We start from the raw sequence: 27429 nt of genomic DNA on the forward strand, positions 1-27429 counted from the left end.
CTGAAGGGAAACCTTCACATCGTCCTTAGGGTGGTAGCAAGAGGGCCTATCATTTGTCACACCACTTAACTCTGTAGGGGGCAGTAGAATGTTACAATTAATTAGGCTTCCAGAGATAGGTACCGGGGGTCTAAATCCCACCCCTCCCTCACCACCAGTGAGCGTTGGGTGACGAATCCCCTCCGCCACGTGGAGACAAAACCAGCGCATCTTTCATGGGGTCCTTACAAAGAGCAAGCAAGTTGGTTTTCATGAGGCATTTATTTACAGCGGTACTTGTCATATAGCAAGCGCCATGAAAGCATGAGCATCTTTTATTATCATCGGCAAAGCTTTTCCATTGGTTTATTTGACAAGCTCCTGGAAACAAAACAAAACAAAACACTTTTGTTTCTCTCTCGGGAAGTCTCTTAGGAAGCTCTTTAGAGCCATGATGTCTGACTTCCACCAGATTTGTCATTTATCTCAACCATCTCTGGTGGCCTGGTTTGGACTCCTCCCCTACCTTCTCCCACGCAGGCAGCAGGAGGATTCTCCTATCTTGGGAAATCTTGCTGATCTCTCATTTTGGTACCCATTTCCGCCTTGGAAGTGTGAGCTCTTTCAAGGCCCTGCCTTTGTATAGTCAGAATAAAAATAGATGATGCTGTTCTCTCTCAGCTTGGCTTCTGAATCCTACTTGGTCCTGCTGCCTTTTCCTCCCAGCTCCCTGACTTCCCTTTGGGCACTTCTCAGTGATGGACCCCTTGGGCTGAGAAACTGGTATTCTCTGGAGGCCTGTGGAGTTTTTTGGAGAGGCCAGGGCTGGGAAGACAGAGGTTTTCCAATGCCTGATGCACACAAGGCTGATGCAGAGAGTCCTAAAGCCAAGTCTCACTCAAAGAGGCCAAGTGCTTGCCCTCCTTAGGATGGGTGGCTGAGTTTATTACCAGGGAAAAGGGGTAGTCCCAGACAGAGGTTTACGCTGATATCCAGGGTTTCCTCATATCCTGGCTCAGCTACCAGAGCAGTGGAAACAGGCTCAATACAAAGCAGCCTGGGACTGTAAGTTCAAATTTTCTCCAGGCCTGGAGATGCTTCTAATTATAAGAGCCCAGGTAAATCACACTCTCCTGTGATGTCAGGTTCTCATTATAAAGGAGTTGAACTAGCTTATCAACTTTCAGACTTTCCCTCCTGTTGAGTAGTAAGCCAGATCAATGTGCTCTGCCGCTAAAATCAAAAGTCTTTCTCTAGGGTTTTTTTTTTTTTTTTTTGTGTGTGTGTATGTGTGCAGTAACAATAATCATTAATATACAGTATTTTCACACACACACACACACACACACACACACACACACACACACACACACTGCTCTGAATCAGGTGCCACCACCCTTAGTGTTAGAACACAGTACAGGTGGGGGTCTAATTCTGAGAACACCTCTGATCGAATGACTTTAAAATAAAGCCTTCTGCGAGCCGGAATGCAAAATGGGAAAGCCACTCTCAGATGTTTTCCGCTTGAATTCTGGGAAACATAGGGCCAGGTGGACACTAAGAGTTCTTCTGATGTTAAATCTGATTGATCCCAGGATTTTCGGGGAATCTGGGGCTCGTGGGGCCATGCTCCCTCTGACCTTAGCCCCCTCTATTGGTGCTTCCAGTGTGACTGCATTCCCTAGGTCAAACATTCACTTGAGAGTCCCCCCTATGAAAAGAACCTCCTCTGCATGGGTTCCCCCACACCCCCACAACCCGTGATCAGCAAGAAGTATATTTGGGGTGAATGAGACCAGGGTTCTAAAGTCCTGGACTGGGCTGCTACTGAGGGAGGGAGAAATGGAGTTTGAAGATACGGCCCTAGCCCATCACCTGACTGTTTCGTAGGTCTACATTGACTTTTGGGTGGTAGAGTGAAGAGTCAGGAGGAACTGGCCCAATATCACTGTACCACAAGTTCTGACCTGCCCCCTCTACCTTTCCCCTGAGGTAGGAGAGCTCATGTCTGGCTTTACATCTGAAAAGCAGACTTGGAGGCCCATCTGGGACACTGATGGTCTTCTGCCATCCCATTCCACTGGGTGGAAAGGGTAGCTTTTATTGGTAAGTGGGGTAGGGATGCGACACTGTTGCTCCAAGTGGGGGTGATGGAGAAGCTGAGATAACTTCTGGGATACTCTTGGTGATCAAATTGTAAGGCCTGGGTGGCTCAAGGACCTGCTTTCCTGGGTAGGTGGTAAGGCACTGGCAGGGGAAGGGATGAAAACAGGGCTAGGGACTTTCTGAAAGTTGGGGACAACTTGGTCCTGACACATCTAATAGCTATAGAGGAGAGGAGGGGTCCCAGTAGCTCCAGGCTTCAGAACCCTCAGCTTAGTGACAAAGATAGATGGACCTCCATTCGTTGTCCTGCTGAGAGGCTGGCTTTGCCTGCTCCTCATTGCTTGGGCCCTGTATTCCATTCCCTGGGGACTTTCCAATGTTGGTTTCTAGGTCCCTGGTTCTAGGGATGGGGAAGAAATCCACTGTACCAGAGGTACTGGATTTGGGGACTTACCATAACAAAACCTCAAAGGTGGGAACTGCAGGGCTAGGGAGGGCTCCTTGGTTAGTGTGGTAGAGTATTTGGTCATCTTGGCAGTGAAGGAGTCCATGAGTATACCAGCAGAGGAAGGAGGCCCCACACTGACCGACTCCCCTGGGTCAGAATAACACAGACAGGTGGCAGGAGGAGACAGGACACACTAGGGATGAAGGGTAGGTTGTGTACCCTTTGTAGCCAGGGGCAGGAGTTCTCACGAGGCAGGTAGGTTTGGAATGGGGGTAGGTACAAGTACCTGACCCTGAGGAATGGACCCATCTCTTCTGCCTGCCTCCCTTGACACAAGCAGTGGCCCCTTATGGCGGAGGCATTCCCTAGGCAGAGCTCTCTGCCTTTAGCCTCTGCCCTCTACCCTCCTCCCCCCAACCCCACACTTGAGTTTCTTTGTCAAATAAACAGCAGCCTCTCCTAACTGAGATCTCAAGGGACAGGAGCAACCTGCAAGTCTACAGGAAAGGGAGATCAGGTGTGAGGCTGGGCAGGAGAAAGGATGAGCCAGACAGACATGGGCCATGGCAGAGGAAGGGCTGAACTCCAGGAGGGGCAGGAGGCACTGCTGGACTGCAACCAGCCCAGGGCCTGGGCACAGGGCCCTGGAGGAGCGGCCCTACCCAGGCACCACTGCAGGCCACCCTGGTCAGGAGATCTCACTGCCGAACACCTCTAGCACAAGGGGTGTGAGCTTCATGCTGTTCTCCGGCTGGAAGGAGAGGGAACGGTATTGTTTGGAGTGCTCCTCATTGAGGCTTCGCAGGTCAGCCAGCTTCTGGATCATCTTGGCGTAGAGCTGGTGGCTGCCCGGGGGCGGGTGGCGGCAGCGGATGTAGGTCTGCAGCGTGTTGGATAAGCGGTCCTGAATGGCTTCAACCAGCTTAGCGTCCTGTACCCCAGGTCGGTCTGTGTCACAGGATGGAGGAAGACAGGATGCTGGTGGCTTTGTTTTACAGTATCCACCACACAGGTGCCCTATGTCAGCATCTCCCCCCTTCCCCATGACATCCCCTGCATTTAGGATCAAGTCCTTTCTTGGGCTCATCTGGTCCTGTCCCTACCTCATCCTACTCCTTCTGTCTCTAGGTTCAGTCCTTGCTTTGGTATCCAGGTACTTCCCACTCTTGCTAACAGATCTCCCTTTTGCCTGGACATCAGCTCTTGTCTTTCCCCATGACTTATCACAGAACAAACTCAAAGCTCTTCCTCAAGGAGGCTGTTCCTGATAACCCTCCATCTCCGTGACCCAGATCTATGCAGGATCTCTCCTTCATATTCAAAGCTCTCATAATAGTGCAGATGGGTCCATACCGACACTTACTTTCCCCTAACTCTTGTGAGAGAGAAGTCTATTCCTTTTCCCATGACTCCCTGTGCCTTGCCCAGTATCTGGCCATAGTAGGTGCTCAGTAAATCATCATGTGATTAAGTGAGCACATGACATCTGGACATCAGGAGGGAAGCCTATGTCTATCCCTTGGGCCTTCAGCCTTGGTATTCCTGGCCACAGGCCACTAGATTGTCCCCTGTGTGCACATGGTCCAGGTTGAGCCAGGGCTCTCTCCTTTGGGCTTTATCATCAATATAACAATATAACATCTCCAAGACCACAACAACTTCCTTCTCAGTGCCCCCCCTACCCCCCATTTTGGGTCACATCTCACAGCCTTCAAAGTCAACCCAGGCAGAAGCATCAATTACTCCCCAAGGATTTGTGCCCTGCCTCTGAGGAACCACAGGTGACTGGAAAGTTCATCTGGGGTCACACTCGAACAGAGCCTGAGTATTGGGAACACCCAAGTCCTATGAATGGCCTGTGGAACCCTGTTCATCTGGTTCCTCAAAGTCCCGTGAATCACCCTGGCCTCCAGAAGACAAAGCCACATGTGTTGAGCGACCCCTCCACATGCCTCCTGGGCTATGTAAACCCAGCAAAGTGAGCATTTCCTCATTTCATTATCGCTTCTCTTGCTCATCCCTCCTTCAGACTGCCCTGCTGGCTCTGAGCAGGTCTCTGTCCCTCACAGTCCCCACGGTCTCCCAGGTCTCTCAGCTCCTCCCTGCCAGGCTCCGTACCTGGGGAGACGATGCAGATGGCCATGAGCAGCACATGTTCTTCCTCATGGAGGTTCAGCTTCTTCAGCCCCACCTGGAACTTGATGAGGGGTTCAATCAGCTCCAGGGTGTGCCCAGCTGTGAGAGAGAACAGCCAGGGTGAGGTAGAGACATCCACCCAACCTGAAACCACCCCTGGGCATTACCCTTTCCCTCCCCTGTTGTTACCCACTCCCCTTCCGTATATCTGGTTAAACCCCCACTTGTGTCCCAGCAGAGTCTGGGAGCTGGAGGGAGTAGAGGTGGAGTCCCCCCGCACCTCTGGAGACATCAGTGATGTCATATTTGTAGTCTTGGCTGCCACAGTCCCAGGACATGTCATCCATGGTAAAAGACTGGTTGGAGCGCAACATGATCACCTCAATGGCACTTGACTTCAGCAGGACAATCTGGTCATCAGAGGTGAGGTCCCTGTTGGGGAAGGCAGGTGGCGAGACATCAGGTAACTGGTTCAAGTCGCAGGCACCCCATTAGCATTTGGACAGAGCTATCCTCAATGGCTGACCAGCGCAGGGCTGGCTCTTCCATCAAGGGGTTCCAGCTTGGTTGGAATGGGAAAGAAGGTATCTGGAGGGAAAGAACCCAAGGCTGTCCCAGCAGTTCAGTAACTGAAAGCCCGAGCTACCATAGACAGGGAGGGACAATCAAAGGAAGCTCGCTGTGTTGTAGCACACAACCCAGGTTTGCAAAGGGTGTAGCCAAAGCCACCGTCAACACTTTCTTTGTTTCCAGTAGTCTAGTTCTCTTCAGTAGCAACCTTAGACAATTCTGTCTCCAGGGCATCTCATGAGCCCTTGGCGTCTTAACTTCCTGCTTACACTAGGGCTGCTCTGTCTCAGAGCTCCATTGTTTTTGTGTGTGTGTGTGTATGTGTGTGTGTGTGTGTGTGTGTGTGTGTGTGTTTGTGTGTNTGTGTGTGTGTGTGTGTGTGTGTGTGTGTGTGTTTGTGTGTGTATGTGTGTGTGTGTGTATGTGTGTGTGTGTGTGTGTGAGAAGGCCAGAAGTTGATGTCCAATGTCTTCGATCCAACATCGTGTTTGGAGACAGGGTCTCTTGCTGAACCCAGAGCTGCCTGTTTCAGATCGACTACCTGGCTAGTGAGCCATGGGACTTTACTTGCCTCCCGATGCTAGAGCTGGGGTTATAGATGCAAACTGGGTGTTAAGCAGGGTTCGGGGATCTGAACTCAGGACTTCATGCTTGCTTAAGCAGGCAATTGATCTACTGAGCTGTTTCCATAGCTGTGGTGGTCTGAATGAGAATGGTCCCCACAGGGTTATTATTTAAATGCTTAGTTACCAGGAGTGAGGCTATTTGGGAAGGATGAGGGTGTGTAGCCTCGATGGAGTAAGTGTGGTCTTGTTGGAGGGTGTGTATCACTGGGGAGGTGGGCGTTGAGGTTTAAAGAGCCCAAAGCAGACTCAGTGGTTCTCTTTCTGCCTGCTGACTGTGGATCAGGATGGAAAGCTCTCAGCTACTTCTCTAGAGCTGCTGCTGCCCATGTCTGTTCCCCGCCATGATGATCATGGACTTCCCTCTGAGACTTGTAAGCAAGCCACCCCCACCCCCACCCCCGCAGTTAAACGCTAGAGTTGCCTTGGCCATGGAGTCTCTTCACTGGAACAGAACACTATGACAATGGCCTTCCATCATTTGTGCAACAGCCTCCTACTGGAATCCCAGTGTCTCAAGTCTTTCATTGGCTTTCCTGATGCTGCTACAATGTTATTCTTGTGCCCCGGGATCCTCCCTAGAATCAAAGCCCCAAGATCAAAGTCCAGACTGCAGCTTGGCAGTGGTTGGTCTTTCCAGGCCTCTTTCCAGCTCCCAGTGCCACCCCCTCCTCCATTCTTGCAACACAGGGCCACTCTGCATTCAATTGCTATGCATGCCTACACATCACACCTTTGAATATGCAGAGCCTCAGCTGGGAACAACTCTTCAATTTTTTTTTTTTAAATTGCATTATTTGTCTTGTGTGTACGTGGAGGGGTGTGTGTGAGAGCCACAGCATGTGGGTGAATGGCAAAGGACAACTTGGGAGCATCTCTTCTCTTCTACCATATGGGTCTCATGGATTAAGCTTAGTTTTCTGGCTTGACGTTGAGACCCTTTATCGTTTTAAGTACCATCAGATGCTTCAGATGGGTTCAGACACATCTTCTTTTGATGATCCCATCCCATCACGCTGGCCTTCAAACCAGTGTGCCGTCCTGCGGCATCATGACCTCCAGCAATCTAGCTCTTTCCCTATCACTAGTACATACTGATGGTGCTCATCTTTGACCTCTCCCTTCTGGTCCTTGCCTCTGTCTCCGCTTGTTCTGCATTCTGGACACTGGGGCTTCTATGTAGCCCAGCCCGGCTGGAGATTCCTCTGCCTCCTGAGAGCTGGGATTGTATCTCCCAGTTCTAACTTTTGTTGTAAGCTACTAAGAGCCAGCATCAAGTCCTAACTGCCTTATTGTTTTCCCCACAATGATTACTGAACGCTGGATACAAGAAGATCAATAAACAGGTTGGTGTGACAAGAGGCCAATCTTCTGAGTCAGGAGCTGGGCTTGTCTGAGCAATGGCTTGGGGGTGGGGAGCAGGTTGATAGGCCAACTTGCTTCCGGCTTTCCCTCCTTTTCTTTCCTGACTGTGTCTAGACTCCTCCGTAGGAGTCTCCTGTAGGCAGGATAAGACACTTTCTTCAGCATCCCAGTATATAAGTGTCTCAGTATATAAATGCAGGAAACAGTTGATAGATGGTTGGAAATGAACAGCTTCCATGGCCAGAGGGCTAGCCAAGGGTCAGGACTGAGAACGCACACAGAAACAACACTTGGAAGGCTCCAATTAGAGACTCCATGGCTAGTTCCACTTCAGCATGCTTGATGAAAGGCTGTGGCTGGAAATCTGTAGATTTCTCCAAGAGCCAAGCTCACAGCCTCTGGACCCAACTGTGAGGCTGTTACACAGCGCCTGGTCAATGGCCCGTCCCTATCCCATAGGCTTGCACGTGTTCTAGCAGGGTACCAACCCTCCAGACTTCTCCATTACCGGTGAGAGCTCCTAACCGTAGCTAATTGAGCTTTTAAAAAAGATGTACTTATTTATTTTATGTATGTGAGTACACTGTCACTCTCTTCAGACACATCAGAAGAGGGCATCAGATCTCATTACAGATGGCTGTGAGCCACCATGTGGTTGCTGGGAATTGAACTCAGGACCTCAGGAAGAGCAGTCAGTGCTCTCAACCACTGAGCCATCTTTCCAGACCTAATTTAATTTTTTTAAAAAAATGTATTTATCATTACTATCACTATTGTGTGTGAGGGGTCTGTGTGCACATGTGCTATGGCATACTTGCATGGTCAGAGTGACACTTTTGGGGATAGCATTTGAAATGTAAATGAAGAAAATATCTAATAAAAAATTAAAAAAAAAAAAAAAGGTAAAGACTAACTGGTATAGTGATAGCATTCAGGAGGCTGAAACAGGGGGAGTTTGAGTCCGGCTTGGGCTACATAGTAAGTTCCAGACCAGCCTGAGCTTCAAAGTGAGAGACCATGACACAAGCAAGCAATCAATTAAGCAAACAATAAACAAAGCTAACACTGCTTCCATTTGAGTTTTAGCTCACTATTAAATCTTGGGGAATTAAGAAAAAGTATAAAAGCCCATGAAAAACAGCGTAGCTCTTAGTAGGTAGGCGGTAGCTATTATGTTGCAACACGCGAGGTATCCTGGCCACTTCTCATTTCTGCACCTCCAAGTGACCGTGAGGAAGGGCTTTGCTCTACTCAGAACTGACGAGCAGTCAGGAGATTTCAATAGGATCAGAGTCTCTTGTGATCCCGACAGACTACTGCTGTGAGGGAAACCTACCTGAAGCCCACATTACACCGCCACTGGGAAATGCAGGGACTTTCTAACCATGGTTCCAGGAAACTGGGAAGGGAGCTCGCTCTGCTATGGCGGGTACTAACCCAGGGCCTGGCCGAGTGCTGTCTCCTCCCAGTAGCAATTCACAGCTATTGCTACTTCTGGTTACCCGAAGTGCTCCCTGGAACTCTGTGGCTGTCTGGCCAGCCCCTCCCTGCCTGTCTTCCCACGGTATTGTACCTCCAGCAGATTTCCAGCTTAGTTCTTATCTCTTGGCAGCCATTGTTTACAAGTCTATCTCTCCTATCAGACCCTGAATCCCTGGAGGCCAGAGATGATCTTCTAATCCACTTCAATCCCTCAAGGTTTATACAAGAAAGCTGCAGAATGGGAGGATAAACTGCCGAATGGGAAAGAGCCCAGGGTGAGGGCGCATCACACCCTCCAGCCTGCGACTGGAGGAGGAGTCCCCAGAAATACAAGTGAGGCTACAGGCATTTAGCTCACGAAGCCCGGCTTGAGAAGTACCCTACGTCTCTGGCTGTGTACGGCAGTCTGCGCATGCTCGACCTGTATCCAAGGCTGCGCATCCCCAACACCACCTCCTCCATGCACTTCTTTTGAAGCACGGAGAGAGAGGTTTGTGGGTGAGCCGAGCAGACTGAAGGGTGGGAGGTAGGATGGGGGAGCAGAGCCAAGGGTGCGCTACTGTGCCGTGCAAGCCCAGAAGAGCCTATCAAGTCCTGCCCTGGCTTGGTCCTGTGCCCAAGCTGGAGTCTCATTCCCATCCCCACGCCCCTCACCCACATGGAAGTCTAGTCCCGCCTCTCCCCACCTGTCTCCCTCGCCTTGGGGCAACAAGATCAAAGTTGCCAGGGATGCTACCACTGTTCTCAGAAAAACACAACTCCTTAGTGTGGAAACCGCAGACCCAGGGAGCTGCCGGGCTGGCTCCTGTCCAGATGCAGCATCCTTTCTGTCTGGTCTGGGTATCTACATTTCTGCACTTCCAGAACTAGGGCAAGGCCTGGTCCATTTTTGTTATAAAGCTGCTTGCTCTGAAACTTCTCAGGCCACACTGAAGAAAGAGAAGCTAACCTGCGGATGTTTAGCACCCATTTAGCCCACATTGCAGGAATACCTGGGTGGCTCCCATGTCTGTTCACGTGTCCCTTACTTTAGCCATGACTCCAGCGCTAAGCTAGTGAACCCTGTGGGGACATGGGGCCTGAAAGGAAAGAAAGGAGTTGAGTGTCTCAGCCTTGGAGAAAGGGTGGAGGAGAGAGTAAATGATAAGAGCTGACGATATGGAAAGGAAACAGAACTTGAGGTACTCGGGAAGGGTGGGTGTTGGATGGTCTGAATTAAAGATGTTTTCTATGTATTCAATAATAGCTGCCTCTACCGCTTCCAAACAACAAACTTTGGCATCTAATGGGGGTGTGTCTCAGGGGCCCCCTGTCTGCCCTCTCCCACACTATAGTGAGGAAAGATGGAGCTCCCAGAGGAGAGTGGTCCTCAGAGTCAGATGGAAGCCAGCTGCTGCCAGAAGGACTTCAGTGCCTTGGAGTGTTTTGATTCCAGTTATTTACATAAAACATGTCTTTGGAGGACATGGAGTTTGCAGACAGCAGCACGAAGCACAATCCAAGGAGCTGGCACTTGTGCTAAATAAAATGTGTGGCCCGTCCTACAGCAAGGCTCTGAGGGTGAACCAGAACTTGTTCCACACAGGAGCCTCCGTGTGCCCAGCTGCCTGACAGAGATCTTGCTCCTGTCGCCACAGCTGAAGGTGCAGTGTGTGTGTGTGTGTGACTGTGTGTCTCTGTGTGCGTGTGGCTGTGTGTGTGGCTGTGTGTCTCTGTGTGTCTGTGCATATCTGTGTGACTGTGTCTGTGTGTTTGTGTGACTGTGTATGTCTGTGTGTAACTGTGTCTGTGTGTGACTGTGTCTGTGTGTGTCTCTATGTCTCTGTGTGTCTGTGTGTGTCTGTGTGACTGCGTGTGCCTCATCACTGTTTGTCATGTTTCTCTTCCACATGTCAGTCCCTGATCCAGTCTGAGTTGGTGAGCAGTATAAAACAACACTCAGGCAGTCGTCTTCTGTCAGAAACTTGCTGGGGCGTGCTGTGTTAGCTCTGTGAACTGCCATTGTTGAGAGGACGGTGTGGTACTTGAGATAAGAACTAACTGCTTTTCCTCACAGTGGTGGGCAAGACCATGAAAGTTGCCTCCTGTTAGCCTCTATCCAAAGGTGGCCATTGACCAATCATTTCCTGCTCCCAGGCCCCAACCCCAGGCCCTAGGTTCAGTGTTTGGGAAGCAGTCTGCTCTCAGCTACTGCTACCATGGGAAGTGATGACCACATTGTTCTGTGCTGACTGACTTCTGACTTCTTCCTATTTGTTGACCACATTATGTAAGGGTTTTACAGAAATGTCCCTAGTGAACTTTTAGAAACAGTGAAGACATTAAATATACATAAGTATAGATCTAACCGTATTTCAATATAGATATTAAAAGTGACAATACGCACTGTTTTAAGAATATTTAACACTGCATGGGTATTCAGGTATAAACAGCATACATATTACTTATTTTATGTGTATATATACACACATATGTAAATACACACATATACATTATATATAATATTATATATAATTATATTAATATAATATAGATATACAATATATATAATATAATATATAATTATATATGTGGGATGTCTGTGTGCAGGTCTGTGTGTGCATGTTCATGTGTGTATAGACATATGTGTGGGCATGTGTATGGAGGCCAGAGGTTGATACTGTCTACCCCCCTTGATCTCTTATATATATCTTGAACTCTATATATTGGAGCAAGGTCCCCTGAGCCCTAGAGGTGGCTGATGTATCTGGTCAAGGGAGACAGCTTGCTGGGGATCCCCTCTGCCACAGAATGCTGGGATTTCTACCAAGCAAGCCTAGATTTTTTTTTTAAATCTTTTTTTTTTTTTTTTTCTGAGACAGGGTTTCTCTGTGTAGCCCTGGCTGTCCTGGCACTCACTTTGTAGACCAGGCTGGCCTCGAACTCAGAAATCCGCCTGCCTCTGCCTCCCGAGTGCTGGGATTAAAGGCGTGNGCCACCACGCCCGGCTTTTTTAAATCTTTATGTCTGGGTGTTTTGGCCTGGGTGTATATGTATATACCACATGCATGCAGTACCTGTGGAGGCCACAAGAGGGCACTGGATGCCCCAAAACTGGAGTTAAAGAGGCTTGTAAGCTATTGTGTAGGTGCTGGGAATCGAACTTGGGTCCTTCAGAAAATAGTCAATGCTCTTCAGCCAGCTTTCCAGTCCTGGCCTGGGTTTCTTTATGTGGGTAATAAGGATCTGAACTCTGGTCTTCATGATTATACAGTGAGCGCTCTTAATCACGGAGCCAGCTCCCCAGCTCCAAATGCAATTATTATTGAAACAAACTGACATAAACGCAGACATTCATATGAACGAGTCTGTACAGTGAAATGCCTACTTTAGTAGGTTCTTTATATCTACCTATTTGGGTAAGAAGGCTTAGTATCATTAGGAAATGGTGTTTGGATACAGATTTGAATAACAAATGGCCAGGTCATGTATTCCGGTGAACCTGCCGCCATTTTTCTAGGATTCCTGAATTATTTCACAAGTCCAGAATTCCTATACACTGTATTCACTGCTACCTCATTCTGGCCTCAGAAGTGCATGTTCAGGGTTGAATCTAAAGGGATGCTATAAGGGCTAGCTAGCTGCAAGCCAAAGGAATCAAGTGGGAACCAGCTTCAAGGAGCTGGGAGTCCTTGGGCTGGTTCTGACGTCATAAAAAGATCTTAGGTGACCATGAGACCCTGGAGGGATTTCATTTCATCCTCCGGGAAGCGAGCAGTAGAGCTCCTGTCAGGACTGGCTCTCAACACACAACTGTGGGCAGCTACATGTATGAACGTATATCCTGGCCTTGTCCAGGGGTTCCCGTTGGGCACTCTGGGGGCAGGCCTGAGGCTGTGTGTGGAGGAAGCAGTAGAAATCAGCCAAGCACCTTCCAGGCCCGTATGGGATTCTGACAGCCTTCCACGCACTGCCAGCGCTTCTTACCTGAAGCCAGGGATCATCTTGGCAAAGCCAATGACCTTTTGGATACTGTAACTGACAAGGTCAGCCAGGTGGGGCAGCATGGAGAGCGGAGACAGGTCCAGAGTCACAGAGGGATCATCGGAGTCCTCTTCATTCAGATCCAGGTTGGAAAAGCTGGCCGGTTCCATCATGTCTGGGGATGAGGAGGAAAGAGGCAGAGCTATTTAAGGACACCCAGGCAGGGCCCTCCTGTGAGAACCTTGTGTGCCTTAGAGGCTGTCAGCTGAGGATCCAATGGTGACTGCCCTTTCCCAGGGTCTGTTCCTCTCCGGGCTCCCTCTGGGTCTTTCCCCATCTCTTTAGCTGATTGAGGCAGTAAATTCAAGGAGCCAGAGATACTCAGGAAAAATATCCTTCTTAGCTATAACTTTGCAAAGCATGCACTTCCTATTAATCTCAAATTTAAAATGTGTTTGGGACCTTTCCACCCATGGAGCAACACACTCCCCTTTATCATGATCAAGGAACTACAAGGTAGAGGATATCTGCATTTTTCCAACTATACCCTGGAAGTAAATATAAACTCCATGCTGGCATTTGTAAAGATTAAAGCATCAAAATCGCCTGCAGAGATGGATGCTACTGAAGACGTATAGTTGTGCAGGTAATCTAAAAAGCAATTTGAAACTTGGCGTGAAAAGCCTCTAGTTGCTGGGTGTGGTCGTGTATGCCTCCAACCTTAGTTCTCAAGAGGTGGAGATGAGAGGGATGGATGGACTGGACTGTGACTGTGGACTCTTAAAGCCTTTTTTTTTTTGTTGTTGTTGTTGTTTTGTGTTTTTTGACAGAGTCTTAATTTATATCCCTGGCTGACCTGGAACTCACTATGTAAACTAGGGTGGTCTTGAACTCACAGGGATCTACCTCCTGCCTCTACAAGCAGTGATTGTAAGCCCCACCCCACACTCACACAACCATGCACATGAATGCGCACCCACAAACCCACAAAGAGTTTCTTTGGTGCTTCAATCTTCACAAATACTAGCATCAAGTTTATATTTGGTTCCAATGTCTAGTTGGAAAATGCAGATATTCTTGTACTTACTTGATTATGACAAAAGGGACCTTTTCATTCCATGGGTTGAGGGGTCCCAAACACACACACAGGAGAGAGAAACAGAGAGAGAGAGAGAGACAGAGAGAGAGACAGAGACAGAGAGACAGAGAGACAGAGAGAGACAGAGACAGAGACACAGAGAGAGAGACAAAGAGAGAGAAACAGAGAGAGAGAGAGACAGACAGACAGACAGAGAGACAGAGAGGGGAAGAGAGAAAGAGAGATGATGACTCACAGTTAAGTGTAGAGTAATCCCAGTTCCATGCATTCATTATAAGAAAAAAATTGGAATAAATATTTACCCAAGAGAAAAACTAAAAGACTAGGAACCAATCTAGATATCCAACAGCAGGGGATTTTTCACTTGTTACTGTATGTCACAATACTATTCCGTCTCCTAAAACTTTAGTTTTAAGTTTTAAAAATTTTAGTGTGTGTGTGTGTGTGCTTGTGTGCCCATGCACACACACTCACGCACATGTGCGTACATGAGTCTAGAGGTCTAGTATCTGAAGGCTACAATCACCCAGAGTGGGAGTTCCACCCTCACCTTCTTCCAGGCCCCATGAGGAGGACACTAGGGCTGGTTGAGAGGTAGAAGGGAGGGACAGGGCAGAATGAGGAAGGATGGATGATGCAGGATGACAGAGATGAATGTGTAAGAGGGCTGAAAGCACAGTGTGCCATGCTCTCAGGAGTAGCAGGCGATAGGTTTTCCAAAGCCATAATGCTTAGTTCCCCAGTGTTCAGGCCCTTCCCACATCATAGGTCGCCTCCCTCCATCAATTTCACCCTCCAAAGAGTCCAGGAGCAAAGCATTCAATATTGATCTCCAGAGAGGAAGTCAAGGGTAGAGTCTGGCTCAGAGGCTGAGCGTGACCCAAGAAGGCTCATTGATACAGCCAGAACCTCAGCTTGGTCTCTTCCCAGCATGCATACCGCACAGCCAACCCCTTTTCTGTGAAAGAGGAACTGTATAGAGGACCCTGTGCCACACACAGTATGGAAATGGGAGATTTCCATCACTTCCCCTATAGCCTCAGGGCGAGTGGGCCCGAACACCCACAAGCCTGTTTTCTTGATAGATGTGCTCCTTACCTAGTGAGGGGGTGTACAGATCAGAGCTCGAGGAGGAGGAGTCTCCGGAGAAGCTGAGTGTGGGCCTTGGAGAATAGCTCCCGGTACTTCCGTCTGCACGAATTGGAGGCTGGAAGGCAAAGATGGGTTGTCTTTGGCAAAGAGGTCCCTATTTGAGGGCCCCTCTCCTGCCTCTGTGAGCAAAGGTCTGCAGGGAGAGAGGAAGGGCTCGCTGTGGGCAGCACAGCCTCCGAACCTTCCCTGTTTCCCAACCGTCTAGCCCTGCTCCCCGTGCCTGGGCTATACCCAATTCTCCACTAGCCCGGTTCTAGCCACAGGCTGACAAACGTACCCGGAAATCCCGAAAGTCGGCATAGGTGGGGTCGTAGGTCTTGTGGTGGGCATCGAGCAGGATGGCGATAATGTGCTGTTGCTCCTCAGACAGCTTGGGCCTCAGACTGTCCTTCAAGGCCTCTTCCTCCTTCCTCTTCATGATCATCTCTCTCTTACGCTGCACCTCTTCATCTGTGAGGATGACTGCGGGGGCAAGACAGCGAGTCCAGAGTCACGGCCCAAAACTCACAGGAACCCTTCCTCCGCTACAAAAGGGCCAGGACGGAAGGGGCTGGCCGGCTCCTTACACTGCGGCTCCTGGGGACCCAGCTGCCATGTTAGTGCCGATGCCTTATCATGGAGACAACCGGGTTTTCTAGAGCGAAAGGGTGAGTGTGTGCGGGAGAAGAGGGTATAAGAGGAACAATGTAGGTACTTGGAAGGCAAGATCCTCAAGGACCAGTTGTGTGGCCTTGGAGAAACAGCAGGGTTTCTGGGCTTTTTTGTTTTTTTTGTTTTTTTCTCTCTTGCTCGTAAAAAAAGGAGCAGTTTGGAGCATATGGTCTCATCCAAGCTCTGTCTTTCTCTTGCTCTCTCGCTCTCTTTAACACTGTGAGGGAACTTTTCTTTCTTCCTTTCTTTCATTCAAAGATTCATTTATTTTTATTTACACGAGTACACTGTAGCTGTCTTCAGACACACACCAGAAGAGTGCATCAGATCCCCATGTGGTTGCTGGGAATTGAACTCAGGACCTCTGGAAGTGTAGTTAGTGTCCTTTTTAAAAACATTTTTTAAAAGATTTATTTATTATTATTATATGTAAGTACACAGTAGCTGTCTTCAGACACCCCAGAAGAGGGCATCAGATTTCATTACAGATGGTTGTGAGCCACCATATGGTTGCTTTGAGGATTTGAACTCAAGACCTCTGGAAGAGCAGTCAGTGCTCTAAACCGCTGAGCCACCTGTCCAGCCCCAAGGTCTCTTTATTGGAGAGGATGGGAAGAGAGGGAGAGGAGGAAGAGATGGAGACAGAGAAACCCATCCCAGAAGACTATCTGCCTTGAGAACTGGATGTGTGCCTGGCACAGTGTTAGATGCCAGTCCTTGCCCTTGCCCCAGGATCCATAGCTAGGCGTTTCCTGTGTTGGAGCTGGAATGCTAAGCAGACCCCCATGAAGTAGCCATTTTCATTGGAACTCAGCCATCTGCTCTATTCTAAACAACTCGAAAAGACGTTGCTCCTTTGATTCTCTGCAAAACAATGTCTCTGTCCTCCAGTATTGGTACCAGGAATGTTTTAAGCCCTCTTGGAATCCCTGGCATCTGGAGCCCCTTAGTCCTAGTCTGGGGCACCCTGTCCACCTGGCAGTAGATAGCTAACTGTTCATGAAAGATCCTCTGTCACCTGCAGGCTGGCACAGGGGCTTCTGCACTGGTGCCTGACACCCAGTGTTGGGCAGCTGCTTGCAAGGGCAGGTGGGAGCAGGATGCCTGGCACAGGAGTGAGGCAAACAGACCGCCTGGCCAGGGCTTGCAGAGCCTGATGTTAGGAGTGGGCACGAGGGCCCTCAGCCTGTATCTACTTGCTCTGCACCCAAGCTGCCAGGGCATCTGCCTACAGAACTGAGGAATTTCACAAGAGCAGAAGAAGGAACTGGAAGCAGAGAGTGAACGGGTTGTGGGTTTCAGGAAGTGTCCACTGACCTCAGCCCCTCATGGAGAGAGAGGATGAGAGCAGCCAGTGCGGGGTGGGGCCGAAGAAGTACCTATGGTAGGCCAGAGGGGACAATCAAAGCCACAGGGATAGCAGGAAAGGGAAGCATTTAGGAAAGATGGAATCTTCTTTCCCAAGGTACACAGACTGGGAACAGTGTGGAGAAGAAGCCACGCCCAGGTGGCTGATTCATCTCTGCCCAAAGAACTGCCAACCCTCTTCCCACAGAAGGTGTTTGCTCAACCCCTAGGAAGTCAGGCAGGGTTGGGGGAAAAGGAGCTAGGAGGCTAGGAGCGTCCCAAGGGGAGAAAGTGCCTAAGGTCATGGCCTGTGGAACCACGGTCAGGTGTCCGGTCTCTCCTGCCCATGTGTAGGGTGGGCACAGGGAGAGACGGGTACTCAGGAGGCAGGGCTCATCCTGTCTCCACTGTGGGCGTCCACAGGCATGTTGATGAGCCTGACAGATTCTGGTAGCCCTTCCAGGATCCTGTGTTGTTGTTCTCCCTAGAGCCTTCTGCATCTCCATTGTTCGCCAGAATCCAGTCGAAGTCAAGGCCTTTCATGATCCGGCTCCTTAGTAACTCATTCCAACCCGGTTTCTCAGCATCCTTGGACACAGCTTCTGTTCCAGGCAATGCTGGCATTGCTGAGCTGTAAACACGACCTGCTTACACTTGTTCTGGATGCCTGTCCCCCTGGGTCTTCTCTACCCAACAGCTATGTGTATTCTGTTCTTTCTTCAGTGGCCAGCTCTTATCCAGGAAGCCTTTCTTGATTGCCCAGAGTGGCCTCTGAGCTCTTCTTATTCCTGCGTAATTAGTGTTTTGCACACTCACAGGTACCTAAGTCTCCCACTCTTTAAGACTCATAGCTACTACAGGTTTTAATAAACACTGACAGAGGAACAAGAAATCCGGGGCTTTCTTTTCTCGAGCCCAGGATGCTAAAGACAGGGGCTATGGCTTACAATTCTCTTGTCCCATTACAGAGCTTCGTCGGGGATGCCTGCCACGGAGCTTGCCAAGTAGTCTGACACCAGCTGTCAAGCACAGCAGCACAGAGTGTGCCCATGGCTCAGAGTGAGACTCTGTCTCAACAGAAAAAGACACATGGGGAGGGAGGGGTGGCTCAGTGGTTAGAGTCACTCCAGAAAAAAAAAAATGACTATGTAAGACATTTTCACGGCACAGAGAAGGCCGTGAGAGGACCACACCAGGCCGACGGTGCTCTGTGGAGTCAGGAACAGCACGCACAGCACGCAGGTTCACGGGAAAGCCCATAGAAGACGCCTCTTTGACTTAAACAATTGTGGTTGAAATGATTCTGAGACAGATTGGTCCTTAAGGGACCACGAGAGCAACCGTAAGCTTTTCTCAGAGGATGCCTTCACACTCTGCAGGCGCAAGGATAACCCTAGAATTGTATGCTCCATGGTCGTTGCGTGACTTGATATGATTTCTGTTGACACCTGCTAGGTTATATAGTTTTTCTGTTTATTGGTGCTTGGTTCTAGAAGTATGGCTTCCTTTCTTTAAAAAAAATAATAACATTATTATTATTATTATTATTATTATTTAAATTTTAGAAGTGATTTTCCTGCATTGTGTATCACATGCATGCCTGGTGCCTGCAGAGGCCAGAAGAAAGGGTCAATTCCCCCGGAACTGTAGTTACAGGCAGTCCTGCCAGGGGGTGCTGAGACTCGAACCTGTCCTCAGGAAGAGCGGCCAGTGCTCTAACCACTGAGGCATCCCTCCAGCCCCATGTCTTTTTCTTTTGAGACAGAGTCTCACTCTGTATCTCTCGCTGTCCTGAGACTTACTCTGTAGACCAGGCTGGCCCCAAAATCACAAAGATCTGTCTGCCTGCCTCTGCCTCTTAAGTGGTGGGTGAGCACCACCCTCCCTCCCTCCCCCGGCCTTGGAATTACTTTTGATCTTTTGGGACCTAGGATTTCTGGTGATCAAGTTTGACATGATGAGAAGAGAAGAAGAATTCGTGACTTTTTTTTTTTTTCTTATGTACTAGGAATTGTGGTAAGTACTGGCACACAGATAACGATCCTTTAAGGTAAGCATCATCCTTGACCCTACTTTACAGAAGAGGAAACGGAGGCCCAGAGAGGTGTGTGGCTTGCTCAGGGTAACACAGCTAACAATGGTGGAGCCAGCGTTCAGACCTGGGCAGTCTGGTTCTGGGGTGAATGGTGATGCCCACAGCCCATCTGCCTCTGACTGAACCCAGCCGAACTGCCCTCTCAGGGGATTCTGTCTCTCAGACTTGGAGTCCTGACACAAAGTGTCCGAGGTGGAGCTGAGGAGTATAAACCATTAAAGGGACAGAGCTTTTCAGTGGTTTTACTGGAAGAAGGGAAAGAAGATTCAGGGTTCACCCGCAGAGGCAAGCGGCACGGCTCTGAGTGAAAGGCCAGGGCCGGCTGGCCAAGCCTGCTGACCTGGGCTCAGCTCCTGGGACCCACACTGTGGAAGGGGAGAACTGACTCCCCTTGCTGTCCTCTGACCTCCACGTGTGTGCTAGGACACATTCCTCAGCTTAAACAAATAAACAAACGGATAAGTTAAAGTTCAGAGCTAATCTTTAAGATCGATCGATCGGTCTTCCCAATTGCTTGCATTGACTAGCAGCCAATGGCCCATCTACTTGGGGATGAGCCGTGAAATCTGAGACTTGCTGGCTCCCATCCAGGGCCTCCACAAGGCAACACTGGCTTGGGACAACCACACGCCGTTCACCTAATCACCTACACTTGTTGTCCATTTGTGAAATAATTTACTCTGAGGGCTTGTTAACCTTTCAGGCATTTTAGGAATAATTTTCTTGGTGAGCTGGCACGTAGATGTCACTACAGCTGGTTAAAGGATGTGCTTTTGAAGCGAAGCCAGAAACCTAGTAACCGGGTTCTGGTGAACTCTGCAATGAGGGACATTGAACCGTCAGTATCGGCCACTGTCTCCACTTTCTTGCAGATCCCTTGGGGGACATGAGATAGCCTTGTATAGTTATTTGCGCATAAAATATGTCCCCCACCCAGTGAAGCCTAGGCTCAAGTGAGGAAGCCAAGATCTGCAAACATGAACTGTTTTAAAACATGCCATGATGTCACTGGTGACCTCAAAACACTAGGGAAGAAGACATGACCTTTTCTTCCCAAATAAATGACACAGACAATATCAGAACTAGGCTAAGCTTACTGGTCTCTATAGACCGATGAGGTTCAGGAGATCGAAGCATCGCGAGAGCGGATATCCAATCATTGAACACATTTACTGAGCACCCCCTAGGCCCCAGGTGCTGTATCAACCTTCAGGAAACTGGGGAGGCAAGATACACATCTGTGGAACATCAAAGTTGGCCAGATGTAGCAAGACACAAGAACCCAACTCCATATCGAAGACCCCGAAGCAGAGGGCTGAGGCTCACCCGAGCTTGCACAGCAAGACCCCATCTCAGAAACAGCAAGAATAAGAAACAGAGTTCAGATACGAAGTGTCTTGGATTCTAAGGGCATGAAACCGTCTAGGAGTCCAAGGAATCTTTAGAAAGACAACGCTCTCTCATGTCTATTCCTTAGGGCTCCAGGCAGAGCATGGGGAAGAAATAAGCTCTGACTCACTGGGAGTGCCTAAGGAGCTTCCTAAGAATGGAGCCCACAGGCCAGCCCTAGGGCAGAATAGATGCTGATATCATGTTAGCCTGGAGGCCTAACAGGTTAAACCTCTTGACTTTCCTTAGCGGCTTAAAAAAAAAAAAAAAGGTAATATTCACACGCTTTGCTTAGGGGCTGTGAGAATTTAAGAAGAAAATTTGTGTTCTCTTTGTAGTATTTGGCACACAGCAAGTGGTCAATAAACACTGGTTTCTGTCCTTGTCGACTGTCTATGCTTCTCTGTTTCCCTATGAATAGCCAGCAACCCAATCTGGCTAGAAGACTGACTGGGTATAGAGGGCCCTTCCTAGTGTTTGAAAACAGGGATTGTTTCTGAGAGGAGAGTCAAAGCCTTAACGGACAAAAGCCAGAGCAGGGGCCGGTTCTGGAAGGTTCTAAGCTAGGGATTTCAAGCCCAGACGTCCAAAGCTGAGCCATCCAAGACAGGAACTACATCTCCTGGGAACACGCTTCCCTCCAGAGCTGCGAGAAATGGTTCCGTTCTAGTCGGATCTCTGGCCTTTCCATCTACGGCTCCTCACAGCTCACTGCTGGGAGCACCAGACTGAGGGCAAGACGGGACATGTGAGACTTCATGGAGTACCTAGATGAGACCCAAAGCTGCTTTGGAGGAGGCCATCTACTTCTGTCTGTCTGGCACCACTGTGAGATATCATATTCCTTGGACAGGGGCTCTTGACTGGGTACTTGAGAGCTGCATTGCTACTTAGTAGAGCTCTTGGGAGTTTTAGAAAAGGGTCCTGAGTTAGCTGTAGTCCCAGGTAACCACTGGCTTGTTATTCAACCTCAGTCCTGGTGTTTGTCCTTTCTGGGCCTCAGAGGATCTTCAGGAATAAGCAACAGCAACCCACTGAGTCCAACAATGGAACCCAGAGGCATTCTTGGATGGTGGGGACCTTAAGACACGAAGGAACCTTCTCTCAAGGGGTATCTTGCTCACCAGAGTACAAGGCACAGACCAGGCCCCACTAAGAATGTTTGAGAGCTCCTAGCAAGCCTTGGGCCTCCAAGTCTCACTCTCCAGTATAAACACAGGGGCCGGGGTGGGGCAGTGACTAGGTAGCAGCAATGACATGTCCAGACCTGCACGCTCCTGTGGTATGAGCAGCAAGGTCTGGAAACTCCGGGGCTGCCAGTGTTTGGCTGGAAGCTGGGATCAGGACAGAGGAGCCTTAGTGACAGAGGAGGGTCAAGGTGATTCTGCCCCGGCTTCCCAGCGACAGTGTGTTCTGCTTATTCTTCCCATGAAATATCCTCTCTATTCTATGACTTTGGTCGGCTCCTGATGTGCCTTTTTGGGTCCTCAGCCTCTTCCCCCTTCCTTACATTCCTCTAGGCTAGGGGGTTCAGAGAGTGACTGCAGGCCTATGGCTTGGCAGGAAATGGGCTATGTCCTAGAGCCTGGGTGTGGGGTCTGAGGACAGATGCTGACATCATTGTGCACAGGAAGCAGAATGGAAATGCAGGGGCTTTCAGTGAGGACCCAGTGCCTGTGCTCCAGCCCAGGGGCCCGATGAGCCGATATTTATTGGCTTCTGCGAGGACCCAGTGCTTGTGCTCCAGTACAGGGGCCAGATAAGCAGCTAGGGACTGCTAGGGGTTTCCGGTGGGGACCCAGTGCCCGTGCTCCAGCCCCGTGCTCCAGCCCAGGGGGCCCAGATGAGCTGCTCCCAGCCTCTGCTGAATTATACGGGTTCTTTCTTCACCCACAACTCCTTGATGTATTCCAAACTCCACTGTGGCCAGCTTTGCCTCACCCATACCCTGCCCTGCTCCACAGTCCTTGGGGCTACATGGTAGGTCTGGGAGGAGCAACCTGGATGACAGTAACCACTGCCATCTTGTGACTGCAGTCCCCGCACCCCACTCCCACCTGACCCCCGACACTCACACTCCTTCATCATGCCAATGTCCACGCAGCGTTTGAGCCGGCAGGCCTGGCAGTGTCGCCGGTTGTCCTTGGTGATGCGGCAATCTCCATTGAAGGGGCAGGTGAACAGGGCCTTGCGCTTCATGCTCCGCCTGCCGAGACAGCACGATTTTGCACTGAGTTGCTGACCTTCTGGCTCCTACGTCCCAAGAACAGCCTCCAGGGGCTGTAGCTATGGAGATGTGGCTACAAGGTCCTCAGATGTCCATTTTCTATTCCCTTGGATCACCCTCAGTGATCCTAAGCCCTACCCTGTACTAGGTGTACCACCTGAAATCTAGCAGTTCACAGTGATTGGAATATGGGGGTTAAAATAGCTACTGCCTCAGCTGGGTGGTGGCCGCGCATGCCTTTAGTCCCAGCACTTGGGAGGCAGAGGCAGGCGGATTTCTGAGTTCGAGGCCAGCCTGGTCTACAAAGTGAGTTCCAGGACAGCCAGGACTATACAGAGAAACCCTGTCTCAAAAACAAACAAACAAACAAACAAACAAAACAAAAAAACAAAAAAAAAACCCAAAACAACCAAAAACCAAAACAAACAACAAAAAAAGATGGGGTCGGTGAAGTCAAGAAACTATTCACTAAGAAACTGAGGCTTCAGATTGGAGAGTCTGCGGGACCTGAGGCTCAGCTTCTATCTTCTTGTCCTGCTTTCAATGCTAGAACTCAAAGCGCTCAATAAAGTTGAGCCCTCAACCAAACAACTCAAGCCCAGTCAGCTGGTCCTTGAGCAAGGCTCAAGACCAAATGGGCCCAGAATGAAGGAAGTACCTTCTACTGGCTTTGGACTTTGGCTCTAGTACCATCCACTGACGACACCCAAGGGAGCAACATCAGAGCTAGGGTTGTGACCTAAGTGGATAGCGCCAGGCTATTAGGGGTGGTGAAGCTTTACGTCTAGGCTCCCCCCACCCCCCGTCTCTCCTTGTAAATGCTAGGGGAGACACTGAGTGGTGTGCCAATGTCCACCTTGGTGGGGACAACTTGGGAACCATCAGGGTTACCCAGGAATGAGGTCAGAGCTACCACATTGCTCTATTCCAGGACAGGAGCCATGTGCCCTCCCTCCCTCCCCCAACCCCTCCCTCCCCTTCCCGATGTGGTTCCTGAGGTTTCTTTCACCTGTTACCACAAATGCCCACGAGTCTCTAAACCTCCTGGAAGACCAGATGTTTCTAATTCAGAGCAAATTCTCATTTCCTTTTTGTTCCCAAAACTAGGCATTTTGTCTGAGGTCTTAGTGGGGCCGCTCTCTTTTCCACCCACTGTGGTGTCTAGCTAAGAGTCCTGGCTGTGAACCCTCCCAGACCATGGGTGCCAAGACACACTCCAACGTGTGCCTTTCAAAGTGGCACCACAAAACCTCGAGCTTTGGTCTATGGTGGTGCAGAGGGCTTCTTGGACACCAGGCAGAATATCCAGAGCCCTTCACAGGCCTGTCTGTGTTTCCTCAGGCACCAGTGGTCTTGCCTCAATCCTCATTGAAGCACTGTTGCTGTGACAGAAGTGGTTTTGGAGAGAAAGGTCCGGGCCATAGACCATAGTAACAGGGAAGTCTCGGAGGCAGGAATGAGACAGAATCGCTCATATCACATCCGTCCCTTAGTGTTGTCATAATTCTCCAAACACAAGAAGTGGCCTGTGCCTTTATGAAGCTTTTAAATTATAATTATTACTTTTAGGTATGGTAGCCAGCTCTTCCTGAGTTCCTCTCATACGGAAGCAGGAGGAAAGAATGGTGTCTGGGAAGATGGCGTTTTCCTTTCATGCTCTAGAGCCACAGAGAGTTCGCTGGCTGCCTCATTCTCAGAACCAGGACCTTGTCCAGAGCTGGCCTTCTAGGGGTGTCTTCTTTAATATGGACGTTTTCTGGGTCACAGGCCATGCTGGCTTGGAGACCAATGTATTCTCTGTCCTTCCACCTTCTCAGGGCACTTAGGCATGTGGCTGTCATTTAGCCTCGGCACACAAGGAGTCAGGGCAGCCAGGCCACCCAACCTTGGCTCTGTGCTTTGTCCTAAAGATCCACACCCTACCCTGCCTTCCTCCCGAAGCTAATTGCCTATGAGCTAGTTTGGTTTTGAGAAACAAGAGCCTTCTCATTCCACGGGAGCCCAGTGCCTCTGCTGCTTCTGCGTCTGAACCCTGTCATTCTCTGGCTGGCTGGCAATTATACCCTAGTTCAGGAAGGGGACCGGGGGTGGTGCAACCAGGCTAAATATAGAGGCAGTTTCTAGAAAGCCAGGGGTTAGAGAGGACACTGACCAGTTCTCATGCCAGAGACCAATTCATCAAAACAGAAGAGAGACAAGAAGTTCACAAAAACATAAAGTGCCAGGGGCGAGGGCCTCAGGCTGAGAAGCGGGTGGCTTCTGCCAGCAACATGGTGTCAAGTGCCCTCTGGGTTCTGACTGTGGCTAAGTTTTAGAGATCTCAGTGCCTGGGCAGGGCACAGGAGCTGTGTGGAGTCTTAAATACGGGAGAGTGTGTGAGATCAGGAACACATTACCTAAGTTGATTGTTGTATTTATCTCATTTCACAGTGTGTGTGTGTGTGTGTGTGAGAGAGAGAGAGAGAGAGAGAGAGAACACAATGTGTTGTGTACCTCAAATATAGACCAGTTCTCTTTGTCAAATATAACCAAGTAAACCCGGGCAAAGCCACCTGACATGGCCATTTGCAGCAACACTGATGGACTCTCAGCAGATGCTTAGCAGAACTCTCAGGAAGGTTGCCACTGGTCAAGACCACAGCACTGCTTTCTGGAAGGCATGAACCCTTAAATGCCCAGGCTAGAGATCTATCCTGTGGGTAGATCAGGAGTTTGAAGAAGAGTGAAGACTGTCAGTTTCATCCGTTTCCTTGAGACCCTGGAAGCTGACGTCATGCCCCTCGCTCACACTTTGGGTGCCCAGCCGAGGACTCAACAGACATCAGAAGCCCAGACCATTGGGGCATTGTGTGCTGTTTCTCCTGATGTCCAGAGCTACAGGCATGGCAGTAACCACAGTCCAGTTCCAGAGTCTTTGACTGAAGGGAAGTTCCCTCGGAGCCCATCGGCCCAGCCTTCATTTCTCTTCTGATGTCTGTTTCTATCCTGAGCCTCTCCTGCCCTCCCACCCCTACCAGAGATCCCTGCTAACCCATCACACACGCACCTAAGTCAACACAGCAAACACACAGAGAGAAGCATCTCAGAACGTGAGATTTTACAAGAGGTCCATAGCAGCTATTCTCCCCCAGAGTCCTCCCTACCAACGTCTGACGTTTCTCCCTAGCAGCTATTCTCCCCCAGAGACCTCCCTACCAACGTCTGACGTTTCTCCCTAGCAGCTATTCTCCCCCAGAGTCCTCCCTACCAACGTCTGACGTTTCTCCCTTCGTGATGGTTTGGCGCTATAGTTATTTGGCGGAATAATTACTATCTTGATTCTATCAGCAGTGCCAGAAGGCATAATGAAGACTTAATGCCCCACAGTTAACAAGGACAACAACTCCGTATAGTTAAGATCTGCAGGACTCCAAAGCTTCTGGTCTTACACTCGGGGCTCTCCATCATGAATCTATCACCTCTCGGCCCAGAATGGAGCAACCATCAAACACAGGCCTTCCCAACACAAGAGCAGAGGCAGGGGTTGTCTGAAAGACTCCTCTGGGGCGGGTGAAGAAGACTGGGTGACTGGCAGTCCCTGGCTGGATGGGTTGGACGTGAAGGGGGAGCATCCAGCCACGTGAGCCTCCTGCTCTATTTTGCCTGTTCACAGATGGGATGCTCAGGGTATGAGGGGGGAATTCATGCAGACAGCTCAGATTAGCACCCCAATCCCCATAGTCTCGATTCCTAAAGATGCCAAAAGGAAATGGAAGCCTCTCTCTATCTGTGATGCTGTCTCTCTTGACAGTCCTACTAACCTTCCTTCTGTGCTTTGGTCTCTTTTCTTTAAGCCCATGACTCTTGGGGCCACCTGCCAATCACCACCCACTGCCTGTAGCATAGGTAGAGGGAGAGTTGACCTGGACAAAGTTCTCTTCAGCAGCTGTGACTTCCCAGTGAGTCACCGACGTGGGCCCACAGAAGGTCACCTTTTCTATCCGTTGGACTTCATTTACGTACTCTGGGTTTGAATCAACTGAACAGTTCCCCATTTCTCGGCTTCCTTCACAGCGAGTTCTTAGAAGAGCTAGAAAGGACGGGCGATGTTCCTGAAAGCAGAGCCACTCCCCGTGTTCCTGGACTCTCACCCGCCTGCCTTTCACCCACTGTGCACTGGAAGACCCATAATCAGCCAGGCCACCAAGGACAATGGGGCCAGCAAATGAAAACACATTTTTTTTTTTCCCTATTTTGGAGCTCGCAGCACTCAGCTTCACATTGGTCTTGTTTGTTTGCTTGTTTGATTGCAGGATAGGGGTTCAATCTAGGAACCTCGTACAAGATATTCAAACACTCTGCCATTGAGCTACACAACCAGTCCACAAGGTTTGTGTTAACAGATATTAATAGGATGGGGAAGGCAAAAAGGAGACAATGAACTGTGTCCCAATCTACTTTCCAGGACCCCCTCTTGAATATCCTCCTCAACCTTGTTCTCTTTCTTCATCAGAGGGTCCCTGGGACAACCTTCTTTGTCTTCCAGGCCTTTGTTTTTACAACAGACATTAGACAGAGCCACTCATTACCAGAAATTCATCTACATTAACCTATAGATTACCCATGACTATTTTATGAGGTAGCTGTACATGTTTGTCACCTTTTGGGACTTTCTTAGGCTCTGCCTGTTGAATGTATAGTCAAGACGCCTTGGGCATCCACAAGTTTACTTTGCAGGCCTTTTATTTATACCATAAATATCATCTGTGGCGTTCATTTTCTCCAGAAGAACAGGAAGTGCATAGACCATGGAACAGT

At 49.6% G+C, this 27429-nt stretch overlaps 1 protein-coding gene across 1 annotated transcript in view; it reads right to left on the minus strand.

Annotated features, from left to right (window-relative positions):
* Nucleotides 1–246: 246 nt before the first annotated feature.
* Nucleotides 247–27429, minus strand: part of Vdr (vitamin D receptor) — a 54238-nt gene continuing 27055 nt past the window's right edge. Inside the window, exons 4-10 of the mRNA XM_021183597.2 lie at nucleotides 22481–22611; nucleotides 15201–15385; nucleotides 14870–14978; nucleotides 12676–12847; nucleotides 4950–5101; nucleotides 4652–4768; nucleotides 247–3481 (exon numbers count right to left, since the gene is read on the minus strand). Coding sequence (XP_021039256.1) covers nucleotides 3222–3481; nucleotides 4652–4768; nucleotides 4950–5101; nucleotides 12676–12847; nucleotides 14870–14978; nucleotides 15201–15385; nucleotides 22481–22611 — 1126 coding nt within the window. The 3' untranslated portion in view covers nucleotides 247–3221. The remainder of the gene's footprint in view (nucleotides 3482–4651; nucleotides 4769–4949; nucleotides 5102–12675; nucleotides 12848–14869; nucleotides 14979–15200; nucleotides 15386–22480; nucleotides 22612–27429) is intronic.

This window comes from Mus caroli, chromosome 15 (genome assembly GCF_900094665.2).
Source record: "Mus caroli chromosome 15, CAROLI_EIJ_v1.1, whole genome shotgun sequence".
Classification (NCBI taxonomy): domain Eukaryota; kingdom Metazoa; phylum Chordata; class Mammalia; order Rodentia; family Muridae; genus Mus; species Mus caroli.